The sequence below is a fragment of the Labrus mixtus genome, chromosome 24 (genome assembly GCF_963584025.1).
Source record: "Labrus mixtus chromosome 24, fLabMix1.1, whole genome shotgun sequence".
NCBI classification, from domain to species: Eukaryota; Metazoa; Chordata; class Actinopteri; order Labriformes; family Labridae; genus Labrus; species Labrus mixtus.
In genome coordinates this window covers 1,743,101-1,767,841 of record NC_083635.1, presented here as the reverse complement: position 1 = coordinate 1,767,841, position 24,741 = coordinate 1,743,101, and the positions used below count along the sequence as shown (strand labels likewise).

The 24,741-nt window shown below is 43.3% G+C and overlaps 1 protein-coding gene and 1 long non-coding RNA gene across 4 annotated transcripts in view; both read left to right on the top strand.

Moving 5' to 3' along the window:
• The window catches only part of kcnh7 (potassium channel, voltage gated eag related subfamily H, member 7), a 64,537-nt gene extending 53,578 nt beyond the window's left edge, over positions 1–10,959 (top strand). For all 3 annotated transcript variants that reach the window (XM_061032181.1, XM_061032180.1, XM_061032179.1), the window contains 5 exons: positions 216–297; positions 1,442–1,723; positions 3,598–3,757; positions 6,710–6,899; positions 8,355–10,959. In XM_061032181.1, the coding sequence (XP_060888164.1) occupies positions 216–297; positions 1,442–1,723; positions 3,598–3,757; positions 6,710–6,899; positions 8,355–8,648 (1,008 nt within the window). In that variant the 3' untranslated portion in view covers positions 8,649–10,959. The remainder of the gene's footprint in view (positions 1–215; positions 298–1,441; positions 1,724–3,597; positions 3,758–6,709; positions 6,900–8,354) is intronic.
• A 4,610-nt stretch (positions 10,960–15,569) lies between these two features.
• Positions 15,570–16,505, top strand: LOC132959655 (uncharacterized). The gene is made up of 3 exons (XR_009667056.1): positions 15,570–15,735; positions 16,124–16,346; positions 16,451–16,505. It is a non-coding gene; the product is annotated as an uncharacterized LOC132959655 (long non-coding RNA).
• The last annotated feature ends 8,236 nt before the right edge of the window (positions 16,506–24,741 follow it).

Here is a 24,741-nt window from a genome sequence, read left to right as displayed (position 1 = left end):
AATGTGAGTTGTAGTTAACGAGAAGGGGCATGACATACTCAACTCTGGCTCTAAATAATGCCAACAGCTCGTTATGTTGGCGCCTGCTGTAGGGGTATTCTGGAGGAGAAGGAGACGTGTCTGTAATCTTTCTAAAACAGTCAAGGGTTCAAATGTGGAAGGTGTTTAATTGTTTTTGACATGGTTAACTCGAATCATTCATTTTCCATTTACAGGCGAACAATCAAGAAACTGATTCAAACATGGACGACGTAGAGTGTCCAAGACGAGTGTCCTACAGAAGGAAATCCTCCACAGGTCAGAGACATCAGTTGTTTGATTTATTGAATCATAAAAACATGTTAAATGTTCCCCAGCACTTCCCCTGCTCCTCATTATTTGTTCGGATGACTACCTACATGTCAGTCCCTCTGCAGCTTCATTAGAGAATTAGGACCGGGCTTTCCAAAACAAGTCCTCATGGGGAAGAGCTCCACCCATTTTCTGTGCACAGGTGAAGGTCGATGATGTCATCGTGCTAGTTGTGTCCAGAGTAGCTTATTGTCTTGTTACATCTAATAAACATTTTAAACACTGTGGATATAAATAGAAACTGTCACATAGGTCCAGGATGACATTACTACACTGAGCAAACTAACAGGCGCAGCAACAGCAAACCTACTGCAATAAATTCTCTGTTTTATGTTAATTGCAGTGTTTTTAGTTTCAGTTTGTTCGGCTCCTTTAATGAAGACTCTTAACAATAATCCTGACGTTTCCTCTGCTTCTTTTATTAAACTCAGCAGCTGTGTGTTGAGGTTATCAAATCTCCTCAGATCAGTAACAGGATAGATAAACACAGCCGCCTCACACTGTGTGCGGCCTTCAACATGACAGTGTTCAATGTGTTGGAGGCCGAGCGACTCGCACCGCGGGAACTGTTGTAATTTCACTTCTAACAGCCCGGGGACTTGGGACTCGGAGACGTTTCCTCAGCACAGCAGCACTCAGCAGTTTGGCTTCAGTTCAGGCAAATCTAATTGGTCACCATGGTTACAGGCTGTCTGAATACAGTATCTGCAGTCTCCGAAAATAACACAGGCGAGGACACCTCACAGTCCATCTCACAGTCCAGCAGCCAACATATCCTGCTTCCATCCATCAGTTGTGAAGATGTAGAAATCAGTCAGTGAGGACAGGAGCATTACTCACTCACTGTTCATCCAACTCACACATTTGAAGAGGCTGAGTTACACAACATGATCCATTTAAGGAGTGTATAATATTAAAGACTGGCTGTTTATCTCCATTAACATTGTTTCTCCTCACATGAACCCTAAAGCAAAACACTCTGCACCTGTTGTCAGAGATAATGAGTCAGCTGGCACATCTCCAGAGGAAGTCGAAGCACAGAAGTCAGTGTTCCCCCAGCAGACCTCCTCATTACCATCTTTCCCTGTAGGCGCCCACAACACGGAGCCAGCGGCCGCCTACTGCGACGCCAAGCAAGGGAGGCAGCTCTACGCCTCCACGGCCGCCGAGGACAGGAGAGAGTCCGCCGAGCAGGGAGAGGACGAGTACGAAGAGGAGGAGGAGGAAGGCAGGGAGGAGGAAGAGGAGCAGAGGCCCTTGTGTTCTGGTGTAGTGGGATACCCGGTGGTGAGGGACCACACCCTGAGTCTCGGGCTTAGCAGCACTGCAGACGCACAGGCGGGAGACAACGCGCAGAACCAGGCGTATAAACGTGAGAACAGCAACATCCACACATAGACCGTGTGTAAGAAATGGAAGTAGCCTCTGGTTTTTGAAGTGCCTTAAAGCTGCATTCTTTGTAATAGACAACAGGGAGCAATTCCACTCATGCAAAACTGAGCTATTATTATATTACACCAGATTGTAAATGGTCTTTCTCACTAGTTTCTATCTTCTTTTATACAGAACAATGTTTATTTAGTAAATGATGGCGCCATTAATGGTAGAATCATAGCTAAAGCAGGGTATGATTCAGGGCATGGCCACCACACCTGTCATCATCACTTCAGGCTCGTAATAAAACAAGATGGGGATTCCTAAATTGCTGGACTTAAGGCTTGAGAACGTCATTCAATAAACCAATTCAACATATTCAAACTGACCATTTTTCACACTCAGAGTCATCCAGAATGAAAATAATCTAAACAAAGAGTGTTATGTCAGAGGACAGGGGCCATTCTATGGATGTGGTTAATTGGTGTTGCCATGGCTACTTGTACTTCTTATTTACAGTGTGTTCATCCACCTTGTTTATTCAAACAGTGCTTTAAAGATGCCTTGTTTATTATTTGATATTGAGGTAAATTATGTTTTGACTATTTAGAAGAGAAGCAGCTCCAACAGACCTTTTTACTTCTTGTCATTTAATTACATTTTGAACATTATCAGATCATTTTTCACCACACATGACAAGAATTGAATTCAAATAAGCCTCAACCCAACAAGCAGCCAGTTGTAATGACATTTACACAAAACCTACCGTTGTGTTGTTGAAATGGATTTGAATGTTGGTGTAAATGTGCGAGCTCGTCCTCTGAACTTCTCGTCCACAATGCTAATTGGCTCAGGGATTTTTTTGGTAGCTTTTCTAAATTAACTCCTAAGCCCCGGAGGAGGAATTTCACACCTATTAGAACTCCAAACAAGGATTATATGTCATTATGGTGAAACCTAAAACCCACTCAGTAATACAAACATAAGAGGATTATGTCCCAGCTACCAGTCCGGGGTCACCCCCCTTTTGATCGCAGGTCATGACCAAATAATGGATTTACTGAAATTATGTTTTATGACTGTATCCGGTGAGTAAGGTCACATCTTAAGATTGTTATGATATCTTTTTAATTATTTCGTCAGCTAGCATGAAAATTCAACACAATACTGAGACACTACATTCATTCAGACTAAACAAAAGTTATTGGATCCTCCTGTGTCCTCAGAGCTGTTTAGCTTCACTGAGCAGCTTCAACACACAGAGAGCAGTGAAGAGATCCCAGAAATCCTCATTTTTACCATCTGCCCGCTGCTACACGTTGACCCTGTGTAACTTCCCATCGGAACATGCAGTTGTGACAGCTTAAACCCCTTCAAATCACTGCACACACAGTAACACAACAATAACCTTTTTCTGCAGGACTCCTCTGTGTGTTAGCTGCCAAGTGGGATTCTGCTCTGACACGGGGAAACTGTGTCATGTCAGTGTGTTGATTTGAAAGTGATATCCCATATTCAGCTGCTGCAGCCTTAAGAGGATTTCTGCCTGAGTGGAGAGTACTATAGATTCCTATAAACAGCCGCCGATGACAACATACAGAAAGTTTCCATTTAATCTCCGGACCACTTACAGAAAGAAGAAAGGAGGGAAATAAAGAGTGTCAGGGTCAGTCGTGGGATTTCCTCTGCAGGAGAGATGTTAGGAGTCAGGAGGCGCTAAGCTGATCACAGCTCAGTAAAGCTAAATGATGAGACGGCACGACATAGGGAGACGCTTCCCCCGAGGCCCACTTCTAATAACACAGCTCATTTACGCTGCGTGTGTGTGTGTATATGTGTGTGTGTGTGATAAAGTCTCTCTGTTCTCTCCAGAGCTCCACACAGAGGAGTGGGTGCAGCAGCGTGCTGGAGAGGCCGTGGAGGAGTCGACCCAGTGTCAGGGGACGCCCGCTGGAGAGGATGACAGTGACACAGACCTCACCTATGGAGAGGTGGAGCAAAGGCTGGACCTGCTGCAGCAGCACCTTAACAGGTATGGAGGAAATTGAGGGGTATTTTAAACACCTCAGGTTGAAAGTTAGAAAGCTCTTTGCCTCATGAACATCCAATGACACATCAGACACAATTCAGCACTCTTCACTTGGTATCTTAGTAAATCAGACCTATGGGTGATATTTTCCTGACCATGAGCGTGCAGAAGTTGATGATTTGTGGCCTCATTTATTTAATCCCTGTCAGGCTTTAGCTGAGATCCCATCATATCATTGTTTCAAAGGATATTTTTAAAGATCAGGTGACTTTTCACTGACACAAACACACCTTTCAAAGGGAAACTCCACCACACGTCTGTGTGTGTTTCCAAAGGCTTGAGAGTGCTCCTTCATATGAGAACATAGTTTGAAAAGCATTTTGACGCTCCAGATGGAACTGTTTGAAGAAAAACAAGCCTCAAGTGATGTCACTTGAGGATTAGTCAGTGAAGGCTAAAAACTACAGGTTTGAAAACTGAGAAGATCAGAAGTCTTAAGAAAGAAGGGAGCTTTCCAGTCCATCTCACTTCTGCTTGAGTCGACGCTAGCTGCAACTAAAATAACACCGCCCAATCTCTGTCTGTGTCTGAACGACATCAACCGTGACATCAGATTTAGTATGTAGTGTGCTATAAATTCATAGAATGCAATTTTGTGTATGTTCTCCGACCGGGAATATAATAATAATAATAATAATGATTGAGGACATGCAGAGGTATGTAGCCATCAGGTCAGTATGCAGCACATACTGTACAGTATGTTAGTATGTCCTTTCAGACACAGCCAACTGTTGGCAGTTGTGTTGCACTGTGGGTAATGTAGGCACCAGTAAAGAGCGTAAAGTAAAGTGTATAAAAAAAGTGGTTCTGCTGCATCACTTCTGCATTCCTTTCACTTTCCTGCTAAATAGACGAAAACTCTTTGAATACATGAATGAATGGAAATATTTTATTTTACTTTGGTGTCATGTGTTCAAGTCTTGAGGCTCTTGACCTTTAGATGACTAAAAACACAGAGATCCTGTTTGTCTCAGTTCTCTGTTCCAGGCTCTACATTTGTCTTCATGTTTTTATCCGTCATCCTTCAGAGCTCTCAGTACAAACCTTCACAATGCCACCTATAATTAGCTTTAAAAACCTCACACAGAGACATTTTAGAGCAGACACCCGCTGGAGCTGTGTTAATGTAGGGAGCGGACTGTGTGAGCAGCACGTGAGATTCTCTGCTGGTGCACTGATACAGATGAGGGGGAGGCAGACAGGCAGCGGCTGTCTATTTATAGCACGCAGCCACGAGACGCAGACACATTGCAAAGACTCCTCAGCGTCATCATACATGGGATAGTGTTTCAGGGTGAAGGTGCAGACTTTCAGTTCAATTATGGAGGAACAGGTGCCACAGCAGTCATCATTCATCCATGTCTGCTGCTTTAAACAGTGTTTGTCTGAGGCTGCAGGTATGGCCGCTGCACCGCCAGCCCTCATTTTACAGAATCACACTGCCTCCAAAGTGTTTATTTGCTCTTATTGTCCTCTAAAGAGCCAAACAGGCACCTGGCAGAGCCGCAGAGGCACGCCTGCCAAACTGGGGACTCTCTGCTCGCTCTGTTTGCTCTCTCTGTCCGTGTGTCTCCTCTTTGTTTTGCTGATGGACAGTAAAAACAGGAGTGTGCAGAAAAAGAGGTGATTCACTCTGATGTAACCTGCTGCATTACGTGATGACACACAGTGCAGGTGTTTGGTATTCTTGTACCTGGAAAACACAAACTTCTCAGGACATACCAAAGACTAATCCTCCGTTTGGAAGTTTAATTCTTGATCAGGATTCTAAAAGAGTCATACATTTACTGCTCAGACCTCGACTTTTAAAGTTTAAACTTTAACCTGATATCCTGCTACATTTTAGAGCTGAATATTTCATCTTTCACTCCAGGTGTAGCTACAGGTTACTTTGCACATGTTAATGAAGACATAGATCATATTGAAGATGTATTGTTGCAGATTACATTACATCAATGCATAAAGTGTGTAATATATACTTTCCTCAGATCTGCTTTAAAATGCAAATGAAACCCTTCTGTTTCTGGATGAACAGCTTTGTTTGTAATTGGGTGATAATGATTTAAATCAAACGTTTACCTTTGAAAAGTTCACTAATAAGTCCTTTAGATTATTTCTAATGTAGAATCTTTACTCTCAAATGATCATTTTTATGACAAAGTGAGGTTTTATTCCTGTTCATCTTCCCTCAGGCAGCTCTCTATATAAACAAGGATGAGGCTCCCCCTAGTGTTTGGTCTTTGTATTGACCAATCATCCACCATCCTGTATCAGTATGTACTGTATATAAGTATGTACAATCAGAAAATAAATTTTCAGGCTGTTTCTCGTGTGGGTAATCATGCCTTTAAACACTCAACATAAAATCTAGTGTGAGGTAAAGAATTGTTTTTTGTTATAAGAAAAAATAGGGCAACAGCTAATATCCATCCTCACATGAATGGTAGTTCTTGTCGGTGATGATGAGATGAACTTATTGATCCCTGTGGTGAAATTAGGTCACAGCAGAAACAAGAAGAAACACGCTGCTGACAGATCTAACATCACTGCTCTGAAGTGACAGTGAACACATCACAGCTTTTATCATCAGTAGTATTGATCAGCATCATTAGAAGAATAATTATCATCATTAGCTGTAACAGAATGTAACAGCAGATCAGATGAAAACAGGAGCATTGAACTGTCCGACTAGTGGACTGAGATTTATGATAGAGCAGCTCATCAACTGTTTGTCATCAATATGTGAATCTGTGATGATTAAAAACACTGAGCATTTATTCATCAATGCTCAGGACTACTTTTGATGTTAATATTTTGCATATAAGCTTAATTTGTAACAGACATAAAGTAATACTGTGTCTTCTGTTCCATATTTGATTATTTTCCATCCATCAGACTGGAGTCTCAGATGACTTCTGACATCCAGGCCATCCTGCAGCTCCTCCAGAGGCAGACCACAGCCGGGCCCCCCGCCTACAGCACTGTCACCTCCAGCCCCGAGTACCAGAGGCCAGCCATCAGGGTCCAGCCTGTGTCCGCCATCCAGCCGGAGCTCAGCCTCGGCCCTGCTCCGCCTCGACCGCAGGTACACTACACTCTTTACTGAAGCTTCAAAGCAGGAAGGAGAGGAGGAGCTGATCTACACTGCTAACACCATGCACTATCTGAAAAGTTAAAGATCTCTTGTAGGTCATTTAGACTGAGCCCAAGCTATTTGAATGATTGTATTTGTAGCACATAGCAATCAGTATAAGTCTTAAACCTGCCAAGCTAAATGAGTCAGCAGGCAGGGCTGGATGTAATCTGCAGGGTGTCTGGAGCAGACTGACATGATACCTTCATGTTGTAATAGTGTCACTGTCCGTCACATTTGAACTGCCGGAGGATAAGAGAAACATAGTAATGACCTGGAGCTCTCATGTATTTATTTCTGCTCAGAACAGAGTTTTATGAGTTTTTATTCAAGCGTTTCAGATCAATAAAATACTAAATGTAGAGTATGTAGGGCTCAGAGTTAGTTTATATAGAATATACTGATTTACTGTGAATACAGATGACATAGTATACAACTACAATCCATCCATACAACCAAAACACAAGCACAGGTTTATTCATCTGACATACAGTACGCTCCAACAGTGTTAGAGAGTCATCATTCTCTACCATCACTGAGACATATTTATAACTTCTAATCAAAATAAATAATAGTCTGAAATGAAAAGCCGGGCACTCAGATGAACATTGGAATGGGTTTTGTTTGCTGTTAATGAGGACCATGGAGATGTTCCACAGTCCTGAAGCTTCACAAGTCTGGTTCAAACAAATCAAGTGGACGTCTCACAAAGCTCCAGTTTTTAGAGTATAAATCATTTTTATTTTCACTTTTTTTTATATACTAGCCAGTCCTTTTAAGATTAAAACAGTCTTTTTATTTTGAAGGTTTTTATGCCTTCATTTGGAGATAGGACAGAGAAAAAGTTAGGAGCAAAATGCGACAAAGAAGCCACAAGTCCGATTCAAACCCAGGCCTTCCGCTTGGAGGACTACAGCCTCGGTACATGGGGCGCACACACTACCCACTAGGCAGCTAACCAGCGCACCATTCTTGGGCTTTTTAAAATTCATTTTCTTTAGAGGGTAGGACAGTGGGTAGAGTGAGAAACTGGGGTGATAAAGTGGAGAATGACATGTTGGAAAGTGCTGACCCAAACCCACCATAGCCTCTGTACATGGGGCGTGTGATATTACCATTAGGCCCCATATAAGGTCCATCTGGTGCGCCTTTAAACAATCTTATACAAGAGAAGAATGGAAACAGAGTGTGACTGTTATGAAAAACTTACATTGTATGATACCTTCTTAATTGGTTTGGTGATCTGTCCATGTCACTCATCAATAGATATTCCAGAAGTTTCTAAAAAATATATTAAGCATATGTGTATGGGGGCTGTATGCTGTTTCTTTCCTTTGTTTACTTCCTCAGTACTTTCCCAGATGAATGGCTGCTGACTCCCTCTGTCCTGTTCTCTGTCTCCCTCAGAGTCCAGTCCTGGAAATGTCCCCGAACAAATCCAAAGAAAACTCCCCGGTCCTCCTCAACACAGAGACTCTTCATGACGGCAACTTTACTGGACTGCTGGACGGCGACATAAACACAGAGCAGAGACACACGCAAAACGGAGTGGACTCTCTAGAGCAACAACACAACCATCAACAACACGAGGCGCAGAGGTTTCCCTCGAGCCGCCAAGCGTCGCTACCTGACGTGCCCAGCAGCTCAGGAATGTTGGGACTCCACAGGCCACTTTCTGACCCGGGGCTTCCAGGAAAGTAGTCTTTGTCTGACGCTCTTCTCTCACGCTCAGGGTCTAAGAAAGAGACTGAATATGCAAAGGAAAACAAACTGTAGACTTTCTTCCATTCCTTTTGGGAAAATGTCCCCTGCCCTTCCAGCTCTCTGATTCTGATGTATAAAGTCTATTTATACAGAGGTATTTATACACGATATTAATACCTACACCTACATACTTCAATAGAACACTGCCAGCATCATGAGGCACCTGATGTGCTTTTTCTACAGCAGATATGCATGTTTCTGTTCCTCATGGTTCCTTTTCTGTTCTGTGGCATGTTCCCTTACACACACTGCATCTCAGCGGGGAATCAGGTGTGTTCTCAGCATGCTCACAGACCACTGTAGCTATCAAGTCTTGTTTTCTATGACTTCTCCCTCCTCACGGGGAAAACAGCTACTTGAAACTCTTTCAGAGGCATTTCTATATTCTACCCTGCAGCTCCACACTCCCATTAAGATCCCTCTGTTTTTACTGTACACAGAAACAGCTCCAAATTCATTCTTAAACTCAAAATCCAGATCAGAAAAAATAGAGCACAACAAGCGTTTATCCCTCTTTGAGCAATAATAATGAAATCTTGTGTATTTTTGGAGTTCAACAGCTCTGGAGATCATTTTATACAACCTGAGTGAGGGGAAGAAAAAGTTTATGTTGATTTACTTGAGTGCTCAATCTTCACACGCAGAGCGTTTCTAAACTTCAAAACTACTAAATGAATGCTTCAAGTTGTGGATGTAGTAGATTTGTAACGTAGAATTCCCTTTTTCAAGTCACTGCATCATATCAAGAGTACACTGGCATGGGGCTAGCTTTTATCTAAAGGAGGTTTGGGAGTTTGAATGTTACCTACATTTAATATTACTGTGACACAATGATGCATAAATGTCATATATTGTTGCAAAGGAAACGTTGTGTTAGACACAATATAAGGAGTGGAAAATATCCATTCTCAAGTTCCAGAATTTGACTTTTCAAAAGATTATCAAGAGTCTAAATTGGCCTTTTACATTTCTTAAAAATGAAGAACATTTGTACCACCTACACACCATGTACTGGTGATCTTCACCTCCTAAACTTTCAGTGCAGCTCGTTTGTTTAGCCATTTGTTTAGCTGCAGTCCCAAACCTCCTTTAAAAGTGTATTGAAAGGTAAACGTCCAGAACAGGAAGGCTGCTCTTAAGGCTGTCAGGATTTCTGACCATCCCAGAAGAGTATTTCATCGTATGCTTTAGGTCTTCCTTCATCCTCTTGTAAAAAAAAGTATTTAAAAATTCCTGTTGAAATCAAAAGTGTAACCATGTTTTGGGCTCACAGCTCAGCCTCTGATAGCCTTAGCTTTCTAAGCCTGCTCTAGCCTTTACGAAACACCATCCACCCGACGCAGCAGAAACCCGCTTTTCCACCGTCACACATGTAAATGTACTTAACTGCATGACCAGAAATTAGTCATTTTAGTTTTCTAGACACATGAACTCGAGCTCACGTATTGCATGGAGACTGCACTCGACTAAATGATCAAAGGTCTCAGTCACCCATCTGACACATATTTAAGGGACAGCACAGAACTCATCCACAGAGATTTAAAAAATGACGCTTAAACCTATTTTTCTAAAACTCAAGTATTTAATTCTTTGTTCTTTTTCTATGTAACTTATTTGTTTTGAGAACTCCCTGATGTTGGACTACTGGTTGATGATGGGAAGAAGATGAATGCAATGCATAGCCTCTCAATGTAGCAAGCAAGACATCAGACAGGCCACACTTTAAGCTGTGTGCTGCATTTACTGTATGCTGTCCTAGTAGTCTTGATTTCAAATTGCACATAACCATTTTAACATTGACATTTCCCTCCCAACTCTGAGCTCATGTCTTTCCATCTCTTTGTAAAGGGAGCTTGAATATATCAGTTAGACCAGATGGGCAGTACAGATGTTTCTCGCTCTCTTTTCTTTGGTAAGCTTCCTTTCTCGAGCACACGTGTAGATCAAAAGTTGCTAACTCGAGTCGTCCACTCAACTTTCATGGGGATTTGCAAACTTTTGCACAGAGATTAGAAGAAGAAAAAACTTGCTGTACTGGATCTAAATGTCACTTTTTAAATCTAGTGCTGTTCACAATTGTTTTTATGCATTTTTTAAATGTTTGCCACTGTATTTTATACAATGCAACACTTAACAGCTAATTTGAATGTGTCTGTTCTTAACTATATTTAAAGAAATGAACTATATTGTGTAAATAGACTTGGGGCGCAGTTGTATGAATAAATAAACAATGCATACTGATTAACAAGTGTTTATGTCGAGTAATATGAGCTCTACCACAACTTGGTCAATGAGCAGACTCAAGGAGCAGAAGATGGACCAAGAAGAGGTTTGTCTCTCAGCCTATGAAATACAAAAGAAATATGAAGTATTTTCATTTAAATCATTTTTGCATGAATTCACTCTGACCCCATGTCCCTCCCAGGAGGAGCTGTGCCGGCTGCAAACGGAGAACCAGCTGGCCAAGGAGGAGGTGAAGGAGGAGCTGCAGCACAAGACGGTACAGATATGTTTAAAGTCTGCATGTTGAGTTCTGCAGAAACATACAGATTGTTTTACCTGTGTGTGTGTGTGTGTGTGGTGCAGAGGGAGCTGAGTCTGAATGGTCTGCAGAGAAAGAGAGCTACCGAGGACATCAAGGTGAGGACACAAACACACTTTGTATTGTCTGTTATCCGTTTATACATCTCCACAAAACTCTGGAGGAGCAAGCAGCTCAGACAAGCAGAGGATGATGGACGAGCTCATTCATTTACAATCATAAACTACTTCAATTAGAAGTGCCAGATTTTATACACTCATGCAGACATCAACATTAACTCTGGCCACATTATACATTTTATTTTCCTCGTTTTTGTTTCATGTACCAGCTAACACATCACATCTCCATTATTCATTAGTATGTGTGTCCTCAATTCATCCACATGTTCTGTCCAGACTGCTGAATGATCAGAGGGAGCAGGCCAAAGAGGATCTGAAGGGCCTCCAGGAGACTGTGCTGAGTATTTCATCCCTCACCGCACTTCTACCTGTGGAACAAGGCCCCCAGGTCCAGGTACCGGCCGCAGCGGGACTCGAACACCCAACCCAACAGCTTTTGGTCCTCCCTGTCTGCAGAAGTCTGAACTCTGCACGCATGGCAAGGGTACCCTCCGTCTGCCAGGATGAACTGCCCTGGAGGAAGGTAGAGTGCCCGCCTGTAGAGTGGGCTGTGGTGGAGCACAGAACCAGGCCAGCCCACATAGGTGTCAATGAAGCGGCCCTGATGCTCACAGCCTGCAGGATAATGGAGGGGAACAGTTTCCTGTTCCTGTAGCACTGACCATCAGGGCCGCCTGATGGCTTGATGCAGACATGGCAGCCGTCGATAGCTCCAGCTGCTCCTCTGAAGGCTCTGTGTCTTGCCAGCCCTGCAAAACCACGGGTCACAGCTTCCAGGTCTTCGGGGGTCGTGGGGAAGTGGATGACCTGGTGGCCGAATGGCCACCACCTCCTCAGTCATCCGGTGGACAATGCAGAGGACAGTGGAACGAGGAATCACGAATGCTGTGGAGACCACCCTGTATGATGTTTCCACTTGCCAGCCGGAAGAGGAACACCAGGGTCTCAATTTGGGTACCCCATCCATGTCTCCGATCCTGGTGGAGAAGGCCCCACAGCACTTCCAGGGCCTCCCTGCTCAGTCGGAAATCAGGCCGTGTGTCCTCCTGCTGGTTAAAAAAACCTGTCCAGCACAGGTACACTGAGGTTTATCCTGCAGTACAGGTATCGGTGGTTTGCCTATTGTAAAGACAGAGAAGGAAAATAGTTATATAAACAATAACTAGACAGCTATTAAATGTGAAAAGCTTAAATAGAGAAGGATACTTAATGGCTGTCTCTATCTATCTATCTAGTTATTTGTCTAACATTACAGTTTTTGATACGAAATTGTCAGAGGTAAATTATATTATTATGATTTTTCTTGCCTCTGTAACTTTTGCTAAATGTTGCTAAGTGCTACGCTCATGATGGATTAACGTTAGGTCTTAATATAATATAGCAATGAGTAAGGAATTTTCGAGATAACACTTGTTAAAAATAAAGTTGTATTGATTGATTAGTCCAAATAAACCACGTTTGTTGTTGTTGTTGTTGTTGTTGTTGTTGTTGTTAACTAACTTGGATTAAAATTAAGGCTAAAGTACAAACAGGTTAATTTACCTGGCCATGGTGATTTCTCAGCTGGAGATACATGACTCTCCATCTCTCTCTCTCTCTCATCAATAATAATTTAATAAACAAAATAAATAAAGTTCTCTTTCAACATTCGTTATTCGTCTCACTATGGGACACGCCCCTCGCGCTGTCCCCAGAAGCAATATTACATTACGCCAGTCTTGACTGGCAGACAGACGTGACGTCTGCTCTCCAGAGGAGGGACTTCCTCCTCTTATAAAAGGCATGACTTCTTCAGTCTTAAACCTCTTCTCGCTCCTAGAAGCAACCTCTCAGACGGCAGGTGTAGCTGACGGGCTAGCTAAACTGTTCACAGAGCGAGTTAACCCCTCGGTCGCCGAACGCTGCACAAGCCAGCTGAGCCAGTAGCTGGTCTGTTCCCAAACAGTAGCTGCCACAGTTAGCCACCATACTAGCTGCTTCTCGCTTCTCAGCTTTTATTGCCGAAGCATTCCTGACACGGAGCTTAAAGCTTTTTTCTCACCATGGAAAAGGGCAAGCTGCCAGCCAGGCTGTGTACATGTGGTAACAAGATAGCCGGGGCAGACACCCACTCTGTATGCAGTGCGTGCCTTGGGCTGCAACACACCCAGGACGCGCTGACACCCCAGGCTACTTGTGAACATTGTGCTTGTTTTTCACTGAAAACTCGCCAACGCAGGCTGGCAAGCCTGTCGACCGAGGATCCTATGATGGGGGTGTCCACGCCACCACATCAGGAGATTTCAGAGAGCTCCCAGGGTGACGCCATCCCTCTGGGCACTACCGCTAGCTGGGGCGAGCAGCTCGACGCCGTAGCCCCGTTAGCCGACGATCTCGAAGCAAGCCAGAGGGCAGAGCAGGAAGACGTCGAGGATAGATACTCCGACTCCGGAGAAGAGTCTCTTAGCCTCAGTTCTGACGAAGACGTTGAGGACTATGCGGAATCTTTCATAACCTCACCGGGTGCAAAGCCGGCGGCTGAGGTTGGTGCGTGCAGCGGCCCTCCAAACCCGACTGCCAGCACTGACCTGCACGAAAGCGGCTGCAAAGCTGGGCATTGCGTGGCCTGAAGTCTTCGCCGAGACCACCACGTCTCGCTACGAGGGAAAAAGGCTGCCTAAGGCTAAACTCTCTGCCAAGCAGGTGCTCCCGGTCTTCCCGGAGTGCCAGGAGGAGGCTACCCAGTCCTGGAGCAAACCCCGTCCAGGGAGGGTCAGCGCTGGACTGGGCCGATGTGGAAGAAAGAGGTTTCTCACACCTTCCTCCACCCTCACCTCCACCCTTCACAGAAGTCCACCATGACCTCTGCGAGCCCCTCCCTGCCTTCTAAAGCCGATTGTTTCCAATCTTCACTGACTGAGAAAGGCTATAAGGCAGTGGCGATGTCGGTGAGGGCCCTGAACGCATCGTCGCTTCTACTAGCCTACCAGGCGGAGTTAGAGGACGACATGACGACCTCACCCACCCCGGCCCTGTGGGACGAATTGTGCGTGTTTACGGACCTCTGTGCGCTGTACAGACCTCCGGGAGAGCTATGGCCCTGATGGTCTCTCAGGAGAGAGCGAGATGGCTCAACCTGTCCAGCCTCTCTCACAAGGAGAAGACCCAGCTTCTCGATGTGCCTGTGCACCCGAAAGGCTTATTTGGCCCAGCGGTAGCCACGATGCAAAAACGCTGCGAGGAAAAGAAAACGAGGGCGAAGCACTGCAGCTGTGTCTGCCCAGAAAAGTGCCACCCTCCCAAACTCCTGCAGCACGGCAGACGTTTGCCCAGGCAGTAGCGAGACCAGCTTACCGCATTCCCAACTGCCAGCCTCGGCCTCAGACAAGCGGCCGAAGCCAGAGCAAACCGCCTGAGCTAAAGGGTGCTTGGGCTAAGAAGCCCTTCGCTGCCAGTGTGACGCCAAGGGACCAGGTGAGAGGCCCGGTCACTCTGGGGGCAAAGAAGAAGCGACACGCTACCTAATGCGCTGTCGGACAGGTGGGACAGCGGGCTCAGCCAGACGCTCGCCCCGTCCCACTCAGAAAATGTTCTGTTCCAAAATATGTTCAGAGAGGCATATTCCAGGCCCTTCAAGAGGCGCGCAGAAGCCATGACGGCTCTCACAGTTCACGGCCGTATGAAGAGGAGGAAGGTCGGACCTGCAGGGAGCGCCGAGCTCCAGCCGAGTCCCACAAGCACACACCAGTGTCTTCCCTCTCATATAAAACATTTAATAAACATGTTTTCTTACGCGCATCCAGGCCGAGGGTGCTGAACCTTTTAAAAAAGGAAAAAAGGAAAATAATAAAGGAACAGAACGGGGCTGTGCAGCGAGGCAGCCTGACGGCTCCTGTGGGCACTATAAGCGCTGTGAAAGCACAGCCCACCATGCCCGGTCAGCCCGGTGCGTCAACTGGACTACCTCTGGGTCCGCTTTTGCAACGTGCTCAGCAGTGGCGTGCGTGTGGTGTGTCAGATTGGGTATTAAAAACTGTAACCAAAGGCTACAGGCTCCAGTTTGCATGCACTCCACCCCGTTTCAACAGGATACTGCAGTCATCTGCACAGGGAGAGAAAGCTCAGGTTTTGCAGGAGGAAATTGCCTCCCTGCTAAACAAAGGGGCTATTCAGAAAGTACCGTTAGAACAGTGTCAGAACGGATTCTGTTCAGGAGGTCTGCGGCCGATATTAGATCTGCACGCTCTGAACGAGTACATGAGGAAGTACAAGTTCAGGATGCTGACGCACACAGCTCTACTGCACTTCGTGCGTCATGGAGACTGGTTTGCTTCAATAGATCTAAAGGACGCCTATTTCCATATCCATATCCCCCTCACAGAAAGTATCTAAGATTCACTTTCCGTGGCATAACGTACGAATACTGGGTGCTCCCATTCGGACTTTCTCTGAGCCCGCGGGTATTCGCAAAATGTACCGATTTGAACCGAATACCGAATTGCACCCCTGAGGGAAAAGGGAATGCGCCTCGCAACATACATAGACGACTGGATTCTGGCGGCACAGTCTCCCCGGCAGACTCAGGCACAGATCAGACTGCTCACGTCACATCTGGCAGCCCTGGGTTTTACAATAAACCGGGAAAAGAGTGTTTTGTCCCCAACTCAAAGCATCACATTCATAGGCTTGTCGCTGGACTCAGCCACACTAAAAGCACGCCTGTCCGTGGAAAGGGTGAAAGCCTTTCAGGCTTGTCTGGCACTTTTTCACAGGGGGGCGATGCTAAAATTCAAACTTTGTCTCAGGCTGCTGGGATTGATGGCGTCGGCACTAACTGTCATCTCTCTCGGCCGCCTACACATGAGACCATTTCAGCAGTGGGTTGCGTCGCTAAGATTGAGCCCCACGCACCACTGCCATCGCCAAGTGTCGGTCTCCTTGGCGTGCGTCCTGGCACTGCGCCCCTGGAGACGCATGGCTTTTCTGACTACAGGCGTTTCCATGGGAACGATCCCAACAAGAAAAGTTGTTACCAAGGATGCCTCCCGTACAGGTAGGGGAGCCACGCACGAGGGCAGGATTGTGAACGGCATATGGAGCTCGCAGATGCAGATGTTTCATATAAACTACCTGGAAGTCCAGGCTGTCTTTCTGCCCCTTCTAAGAGGGCAGAATGTTTTAGTCATGACGGACAACACAACAGTGGTGGCATATATAAACAGACAAGGGGGACTGCGCTCACGTCATCTGCACACATTAGCACGCAGACTGATTTTGTGGAGCAGCTCTCGCCTCTACCCATGTGCCGGGAATATTGAACAGAGGTGCGGATCTAATGTCCAGAGGCAACCCTCGCTACAAGGACTGGAAGCTCCACAGCGAAGTGGTGGCCCAGATATGGACGATGTACGGTCGAGCGGAGATAGACCTCTTTGCATCAAAGGAAAACACTCAGTGCCCGCTGTTTGATTCCCTGACCGGTCAACGTACTCCGATGGGACTGGATGCTTTAGCGCACGAGTGGCTGCATGTCCTCCTGTACGCTTTTCCCTCATTAGAGCTGATCACTCCTACTCTCGCCAGAGTGCGGGAACCGCTGGGCGGGGAAACACTGGTTAGCGGAGATATTTCAAATGCTTTGGGGACCTCCGTGGCCTCTGCCTCTCCGCAGGGATCTGCTGTCACAGGCACGCGGAGAGATCTTCCATCCCTACCCAGAGCGCATGGCTCTGTGGGCTTGGCCCGTGAAAGGTTAAATTTAACTGCTGCAGGGCTTCCGCAAAGCGTAATTGCAACCATTCAGGGCGCCAGAGCATCATCTACACGTTGTGCTTATGATGGCAAATGGCGTGCGTTTGATGACTGGTGCGTAAAAGCCGGGGTGGTTGCCTTCCAGAGTTCGGTGTCGGATGTTTTGACATTCCTTCAAGAGCTGCTGGATAAGGGCTTGGCCTTCTCCACTGTCAACGTGTATTTAGCCGCGATATCGGCTTGTCACATCGGCTTTGGGGATAAAACGGCAGGTCAACATCCTCTCATAAGTCAATTTATGAAAGGAGCGCAACGCCTTAGGCCGGTGTCCAGAAACCTATCTGCCCCCTGGGATTTATCCTTGGTGCTTGATGCACTGTCTCACCCACCTTTTGAGCCGTTGCAACAGGTAGAGCTGAAATTGCTCTCCTTTAAAACGGCCTTTTCACTCGCACTGGCCTCAGCGAAACGTGTGAGTGATGTCCATGCGCTGTCGGTAAATCCGTCATGCATGCAGTTTCAAATGGGGGATTCTAATCCCGCTTTTGTGCCTAAAATATTGAACCCGGCGCAGTCATACCGCCCTATTGAGCTGTCTGCCTTTAATCCTCCTCCGTTCACCACACAGGAGCAGGAGCGGCTGAATACGCTTCGCTCGGTGCGAGCGTTACGCATGTACGTGGCAAAAACAGCTGGATTCAGGAAATCGGAGCAGTTGTTTGTGTCATGGGCGACCAGCGCATTTGGGGAAACCTCTCACGAAACAGCAGCTATCACACTGGATCGTGGGGGCAATTGCCATGGCTTATGACAGTAAGGGCATACAGGCCCCGACGGGTCTGCGTGTTTATGATTCAAAATGTCCACAGAAGTGACCATCCGTGGTCACCGGCTCGTTGGCGATTAATGACGTAGTTAATGACGTATTTAGGAATTTTCAAATTCATAACCAGCGCGCGCGGACTGCTGAACGGCGGGAAGTTGTACTGATTTTTTTTTTCCAATTTAAAAAAAAAAGTCTGACAGTGTTGACAAAAACTCCGGACACATGTTCATGTGTGTTATTTAGAATAAAAACAAAATGTAAGACAACATCAAAACGTACTTTGTTGTGCTACCCTTTTCCTGTTTAGGATTTTTATTATTATTTTCTAAATATATTTTGCATATTTTAGCTAAAAAACTGTAATGTATGTCACGGACATGTTTTGTCCCAGTTCTCAAGAAGCACTGTTTCATACATTTTATTATATTTCAGTTTTGGGAGGTGATCAGTGATGAGCATGGCATTGACCCAACTGGCACATACCACGGTGACAGTGACCTGCAGCTTGACAGGATCAATGTCTACTACAATGAAGCCACAGGTAATGTTCATTTGCTGTATTGTATTAATTGTTCTATTGTATTAATGAATTGTTGTATTGTCCCTAACCCTGATGAAAAATGTTTTTTGAATCTGAGCCCATTTCTTATTTGTGGTTTATTTACATCACCATCGTGTCTGCCAGTGTCCTGACGCCGTTTCTCTTTCTCTCCAATAGGCGGATCATTCCTCTTCATTTAACCAACTTTTGTTTTCACAGCAATAATGCATACAATGCTTAGGAGGTCAACAACAGTGAGTACTGTCAGATGGGGCCCCCTTAGGGAGGTTTCTTACTGTCATTTAGATTTAAAGTTTGTCAGCCCTCAGGGGCCTCTTCTGGCCTGGGGCCCAAAGCAGTTGCCTGTTGACCAGCAGCACCTTGGTTTAGCTATTTTTCTTGAGGAGGTTGTAACAACACCACAGTCTTGACTTGAGTCTAAACTTTAGTTAAACTCTAAACAACTCTGAAATGAAGGATGTTATGATGTTACAATTCTCTTAGCAGAATATACATATATTATTTAAATGATCATATACAAACACTTTTTAATGTAAAAACTACCTCATGTTTACTTCAGCATCTTTGCACTATTATCCTATTTAGCCTTGTACATATTAGTCTTTATTTATTAGTTTATTGTTGATATTTAATATTATACCTTTGTACAAAGAGAGCTCAGTTTAGTAAAGTGAAATTCCTCGTGTGTTGAAGCATACCTGTCCAATAAAGCTGATTCTGAAGGATTTCTGTGGCTTTGATAACTGTTGGAAATAAGCTCCTCATTATTATTAACATTATTTTGTCAATTATTTGGCCCCTTTATTAATACTAATTGGTGTTGTGTTTTATATCGTTGGAAAGCCTGATCGGTCACCTTTACAACGAGGTATAACTTGTAAGCATCGTGCATTCATGGAATGTGCAACACAGCTAAACGTGTGAGTAGCACTCTAAAGAAATGTGCCAAAGTGGACACAGCAGTAGTTTTATTACAATAAAATATTGAACAGACATGATGACCTCATGATGACACGTTACATCAGCACAATACAATAAGGTGTCACAGGTGAGGGGGTTACTACACTACTACCCCCACTATCCTCCAACCCCATTGGGTAGGAGCTCAAAGCTTTCTTAATGTTGTTTTATTATGTTCCAGGTCTTATCGATGTTTAGACTCAGTTATTTTAATCATTTGACTGAATCCTTTTTGATCAGCTACTAAGAAGTTCATTTAGAGTGGAGGAACATCAGGTGTTTAATGTAAAAGTACATTTTTATAATCCTTAGGTATCATTACTCAACAGCTAGTGTTAGCTACATAGCGTTATCAGTTTTGTATGTTGAGCAGATTTAAGGAGTTATGACCTCCTTTAGACATGGACATACAGCGCTGGTATTACTTCCTGATCTAGGTAGCATCAGTGTCCTGTTAAAAGTTAAACTTTCTTTAACCCGTCAAAGGAGAAGTGATTCAAATCATTTTCAGGGAAAATAGTTCACTTTAACATTCAGGACACTGATGCTACCTTCAGGATAACGTTAGATCAGGAAGTAATACCAGCACTGGATGTCCATGTCTAAAGGAGGTCATAACTTAAATCAGCTTTAACATCAACATACAAAAACACATAACACTGTGTAGCTAACATAAGCTGTCGACTAACGATACCTAATAGATTAAAAAATAATAATGTAGTTTTACATTAAACACCTGATGTTCCTCAACTCTAAATCGACTTCTAGCTGATCAAAAAGGATTTAGTCAAATGATTAAAATAACTGAGTCTAAACATCTATAAGACCTAAAACCTGGAACATAATAAAAGAAGAAAGCTTTGAGTCTCCTACCTGAGCAGGAAGACGGCCATCGACGGGGGATCCTCCTGGAAGACGTCAACAGAGTTCCTGTTGGAGAAGAAAAACACATTTTAGTTTCATTTAGATTTCAGTTAATAAAACTCAGAAAATGTTTGTGATCATACAACATTGTGATGATTGGAATAAACCTGGGTTTTATCATTCACTGTAAATTATCTGTGTTTAACTTCACTTTAAGGCTTTTGGATGAAGCAAACTTAAATTCAAAGTTTAAATGTAGAATATAATATAGAAACATGAAGTATAAGGTCTTAAGAAACATCTTAACACATTTATCTTCTATTATAAGTTCTACAAGTTTGTTTACCTTTAACCTGATCGAGGAGAAAGAAAATGCTCTATACATATATATATAATATATATTCAGAGTTATAATTGATCCACAGATCAATATTATCAATGAACTTAATATAATGGAGCACATAAGGTAGGTGAAGAAGAGTTATGAGCATATGAAAGTTAATCAAGGCAAGGAAGAAGAATTTTTAAACAACCTTTTTAACTTGTAAATGTTTCCTTTAATTTATGTTTAATCTGAACTATCTCATTGAGCTGTAAGATGTACTCGTATATCAAATATTTGAATCCTAATCAAATAAGCAGATTTAATCAAATTGATCATTTCAATTAATCAATAAAAAGGTTTGTGGTATTTTCATTAAGAAAAACTAAAAATTAATTTAATTAACTAAAAGGTAAAAATGCAGCTTTAATATAAATAATTGACCATACAATGATGTAATCTTAAATATCAAATGACTTTATTGACTTACAAAATTAACTGTCACAACAACAAAAACTCTAATTAAAGTTATAGGTTGAAAATAAATACTTTTATCGTTTATAAATCACTTTATATAGATACATATTTATACAGAAGGCTGGATGAAGAGCTTTTACTTTTAAATTAAATAAATGAAGTCTATTCATATTACTTTATCAAGATCAATCAATCAATCAATTTTTATTTGTATAGCGTCATCTCATAACAAGTGTTATCTCGAGACACTTTACAAGAAGCAGGTAAAAGACCTTACTCATTGTTATGTTACAAAAAGCAGGTAAAAGACCTTACTCATTGTTATGTTACAAAAAGCAGGTAAAGGACCTTACTTATTGTTATGTTACAAAGATCCGGCCTATCCATCATGAGCACTTTAGCAAAGCAGCAAAAGTTACAGTGGTAAGAAAAAACTGTCTTATTAAAAGGCAGAAATCTTCGGCCGGATCCCCGGCTCATGACGAAACAGCCTTCACAGGCCTAGACTGCGCCGGGCTTGGAAAGGGATAGGGGGAGAGATGGGATAAGATGCAGGAAGAGGGATAGAGAGCAAGGGGGTGGGGGGAGGTAGACCGTCCATCAGCAATCCGGTGGGGAGGGGAGGTTGTTCTGGCAGGCCGTCAACCGACGATCTTGAGGAGCCTAGGAGAGCTCAAGAGCTCCCAGGAAAGTAGGTGGTTAGTGACTGAGATTTATAGATAGATACATGCAGTAATATGATGTACTGTATATGCACAGAGAGAGAGAGAGAGAGAGAGAGAGAGGAGCTCAGGGTGCCAGTTCCCCCGGTAGTCTAAGCCTATAGCAGCATAACTAAGAGCTGGTCTACACCAGCACCAGCCCTAACTATAAGATTTATCAAAAAGGAAAGTTTTAAGTCTATTCTTAAAAATACAGACTGTGTCTGCCTCCCGGACCCCGGCTGGAAGGCGGTTCCAGAGGAGAGGAGCCCGATAAGTGAAGGCTTTACCCCCTATAGTACACTTAGAGACTGTAGGTACCACTAGCAGGCCTGCACTCCGGGACCGCAACGCTCTCGAGGGACAGTACGGCACTAGTAGCTCCTGAAGATAAGATGGTGCCTGGCCATTTAGAGCTTTGTAGGTGAGAAGAAGGATCTTGAATTCTATTCTAGACTGTATAGGGAGCCAGTGCAGAGAAGCCAGACAGGAGTGATGTGGTCCCATTTCCTGGTTCTGGTCAGTACACGAGCTGCAGCATTCTGGACCAGTTGAAGAGTCTTTAGAGATTTACCAGAGCACCCTGACAAAAGAGAGTTACAATAATCCAGTCTGGAGGTAACAAATGCATGAACTAGTTTTTCTGCATCATTTTGCGACAGGATATTCCTGATCTTGGATATATTACGAAGGTGAAAGTAGGCTGTTCTTGAAACTTGACTGATGTGAGAGCTAAAAGACATATCTTGATCAAAAAGAACTCCTAGATTCCTAACAGTGGTGCTAGATGCCAGGCTGATGTCATTAAGGACAGTCACATCACTAGAAAAAGTCTCTCTGAGGTTCTTAGGGCCTAGCACAATAAATTCAGTCTTGTCTGAGTTAAGTAGCAAAACATTTCCAGTCATCCAGGTCCTAACGTCCTTAAGGCACGTTTCTAGTTGACATAACTGACTGGTGCCATCAGGCTTCATTGATACATAAAGCTGAGTATCATCTGCATAACAATGAAACTGTATGGAGTGTTTCCTCATAATATTTCCCAGAGGAAGCATATATAATGTAAAAAGAATTGGTCCAAGCACTGAACCTTGTGGGACTCCATGGCAAACTTTAGTGTTTTGAACATTTAATCTCTGAGCTCTGTGAACAGTAATGTTTAGAAAATCATTTCACCTCGGAGCTACAGCACAGAGCGAGGAAACACCTGCACACACCTGTACAAAGAAACAAGAAGAAAACCCTGAATGTTGAGTTCAAACAACAACTTTCTCTTCCCGCTCGAGTGGTCCAGGGTCGATATTAACTTAGGCGCACCTGAGGAGCACACCTGAGCGTGATGCGCAGCAGCGGAAGTGACGTTGGCCGTGTCACTCCCAGGTAAAGGTCGTATCGATGTAGAGAACTCATTGTGAATTAGGAGACACAATAACAATCACAAAATTAAGTAAAACACCGAAAATAAATAAAACATTCATTTTTAGATTTCTAATCGACAAATGTGGATAGATACTGTTGTTTAAATGATTTGTCTATTAGTGAAATTATCCAAACACTCCTGCTCCTCCTCCTGTGTTTCCTTCAGTACCAAAGGAAACACTAATATTTTACTGACATTACAAACACATCTTGTAGTAGTTATAGGTGTAGTCACTTTAATTTCCAATCATTTACATATTATTAAGTCTGTTTGCTTTGTTATGACCAGCTCGTGTAGGCCCTAACATTCAATGGAGGTCCACACAGTCAACTTCCTTCTTAAGTTTTAGTTTATTTCAGAACAACACAGAAATACAAGGGCAGAGGGAAATAAATCCATTCTGTCCAGAGGAAGAGAGAGAGAACGCTATGGCAGCCTGGCTTATATGCCCTTCCACTCAGGTGAAGCCCATCTGCAATCAGCAGGTAGGTGGGCGGGTCTCCCAACGACCAGCAGGCATGCCACCAACAACCACCAGATGACGCCAAACCCTGAAACACAAAACAACAGCAGTACCAGGCCAAACACCATGGCTAGGGCCGTCACAGTTTTAACATATTCTTAGATAAGTATAAAAGACGGTTGAAAATAATTTTCCTATTATAAAAATAAAAAATTATTTGAAACAAAGTGTACACAGTGCTTTCCATAAAACAAAAAATTAAAAATAAAACAGATCTTGTGGTATCAAAGTATGATTAGCAGTACCGGAAGTGACGTCCCATTGACAAACGGAAGTCAAGGGCTAACAAACATAATAAATACGGTGACAAAACTTTTTTTCTCTTATATTAAAACCCAATATTTTCAGTCTTTGATTAAAACAAATTACAAGAAACTCCCTAATCTTTTCACAATAAGTTTTCTTTTTAATTTGTCTGACTGTTTATTCTTACTGTTTTGAATATACATACCTGCAAGCATTTGGGTAGAAATCAGTTCCATGCTGTTTGAAAAGTAAAAATATATATATTGACAATAAAAACGATTACTCCAATAATAAATTGCTACCTTGCCATTATAAATCATATATTTGGACCCTTTTTATATTAAGATGTAGTGATTTCATAAAAACACATTAAAATGCTTCCAACATCACTAAAAATGCAACAACAGAAAAAAAATCTGTAATTTTCACATCCAGTAGAAAAGGTGTTTTCTTAATGTTTTACTGAAACACATCATGGACTGGTGATCTTAACTTTTTAGCATTTTCAGTCAACAGAACTGGAAAGCGGTTCTACAAAGGGGTAAAGTCCCCAAAGTGCCTCAAATATAACATCCTTTATATGTGTTTTCAACCTTTTATTGGAACTGTATTTTATACAATGCAACAGTAAACAGCTAATTTGAATGTTTCTGAACTATATTGTTGAAACAATATAGTTCAGAAACATTCAATAGATTTGGGGTGAAAATACACATATACATGAATAAACAGAATGTA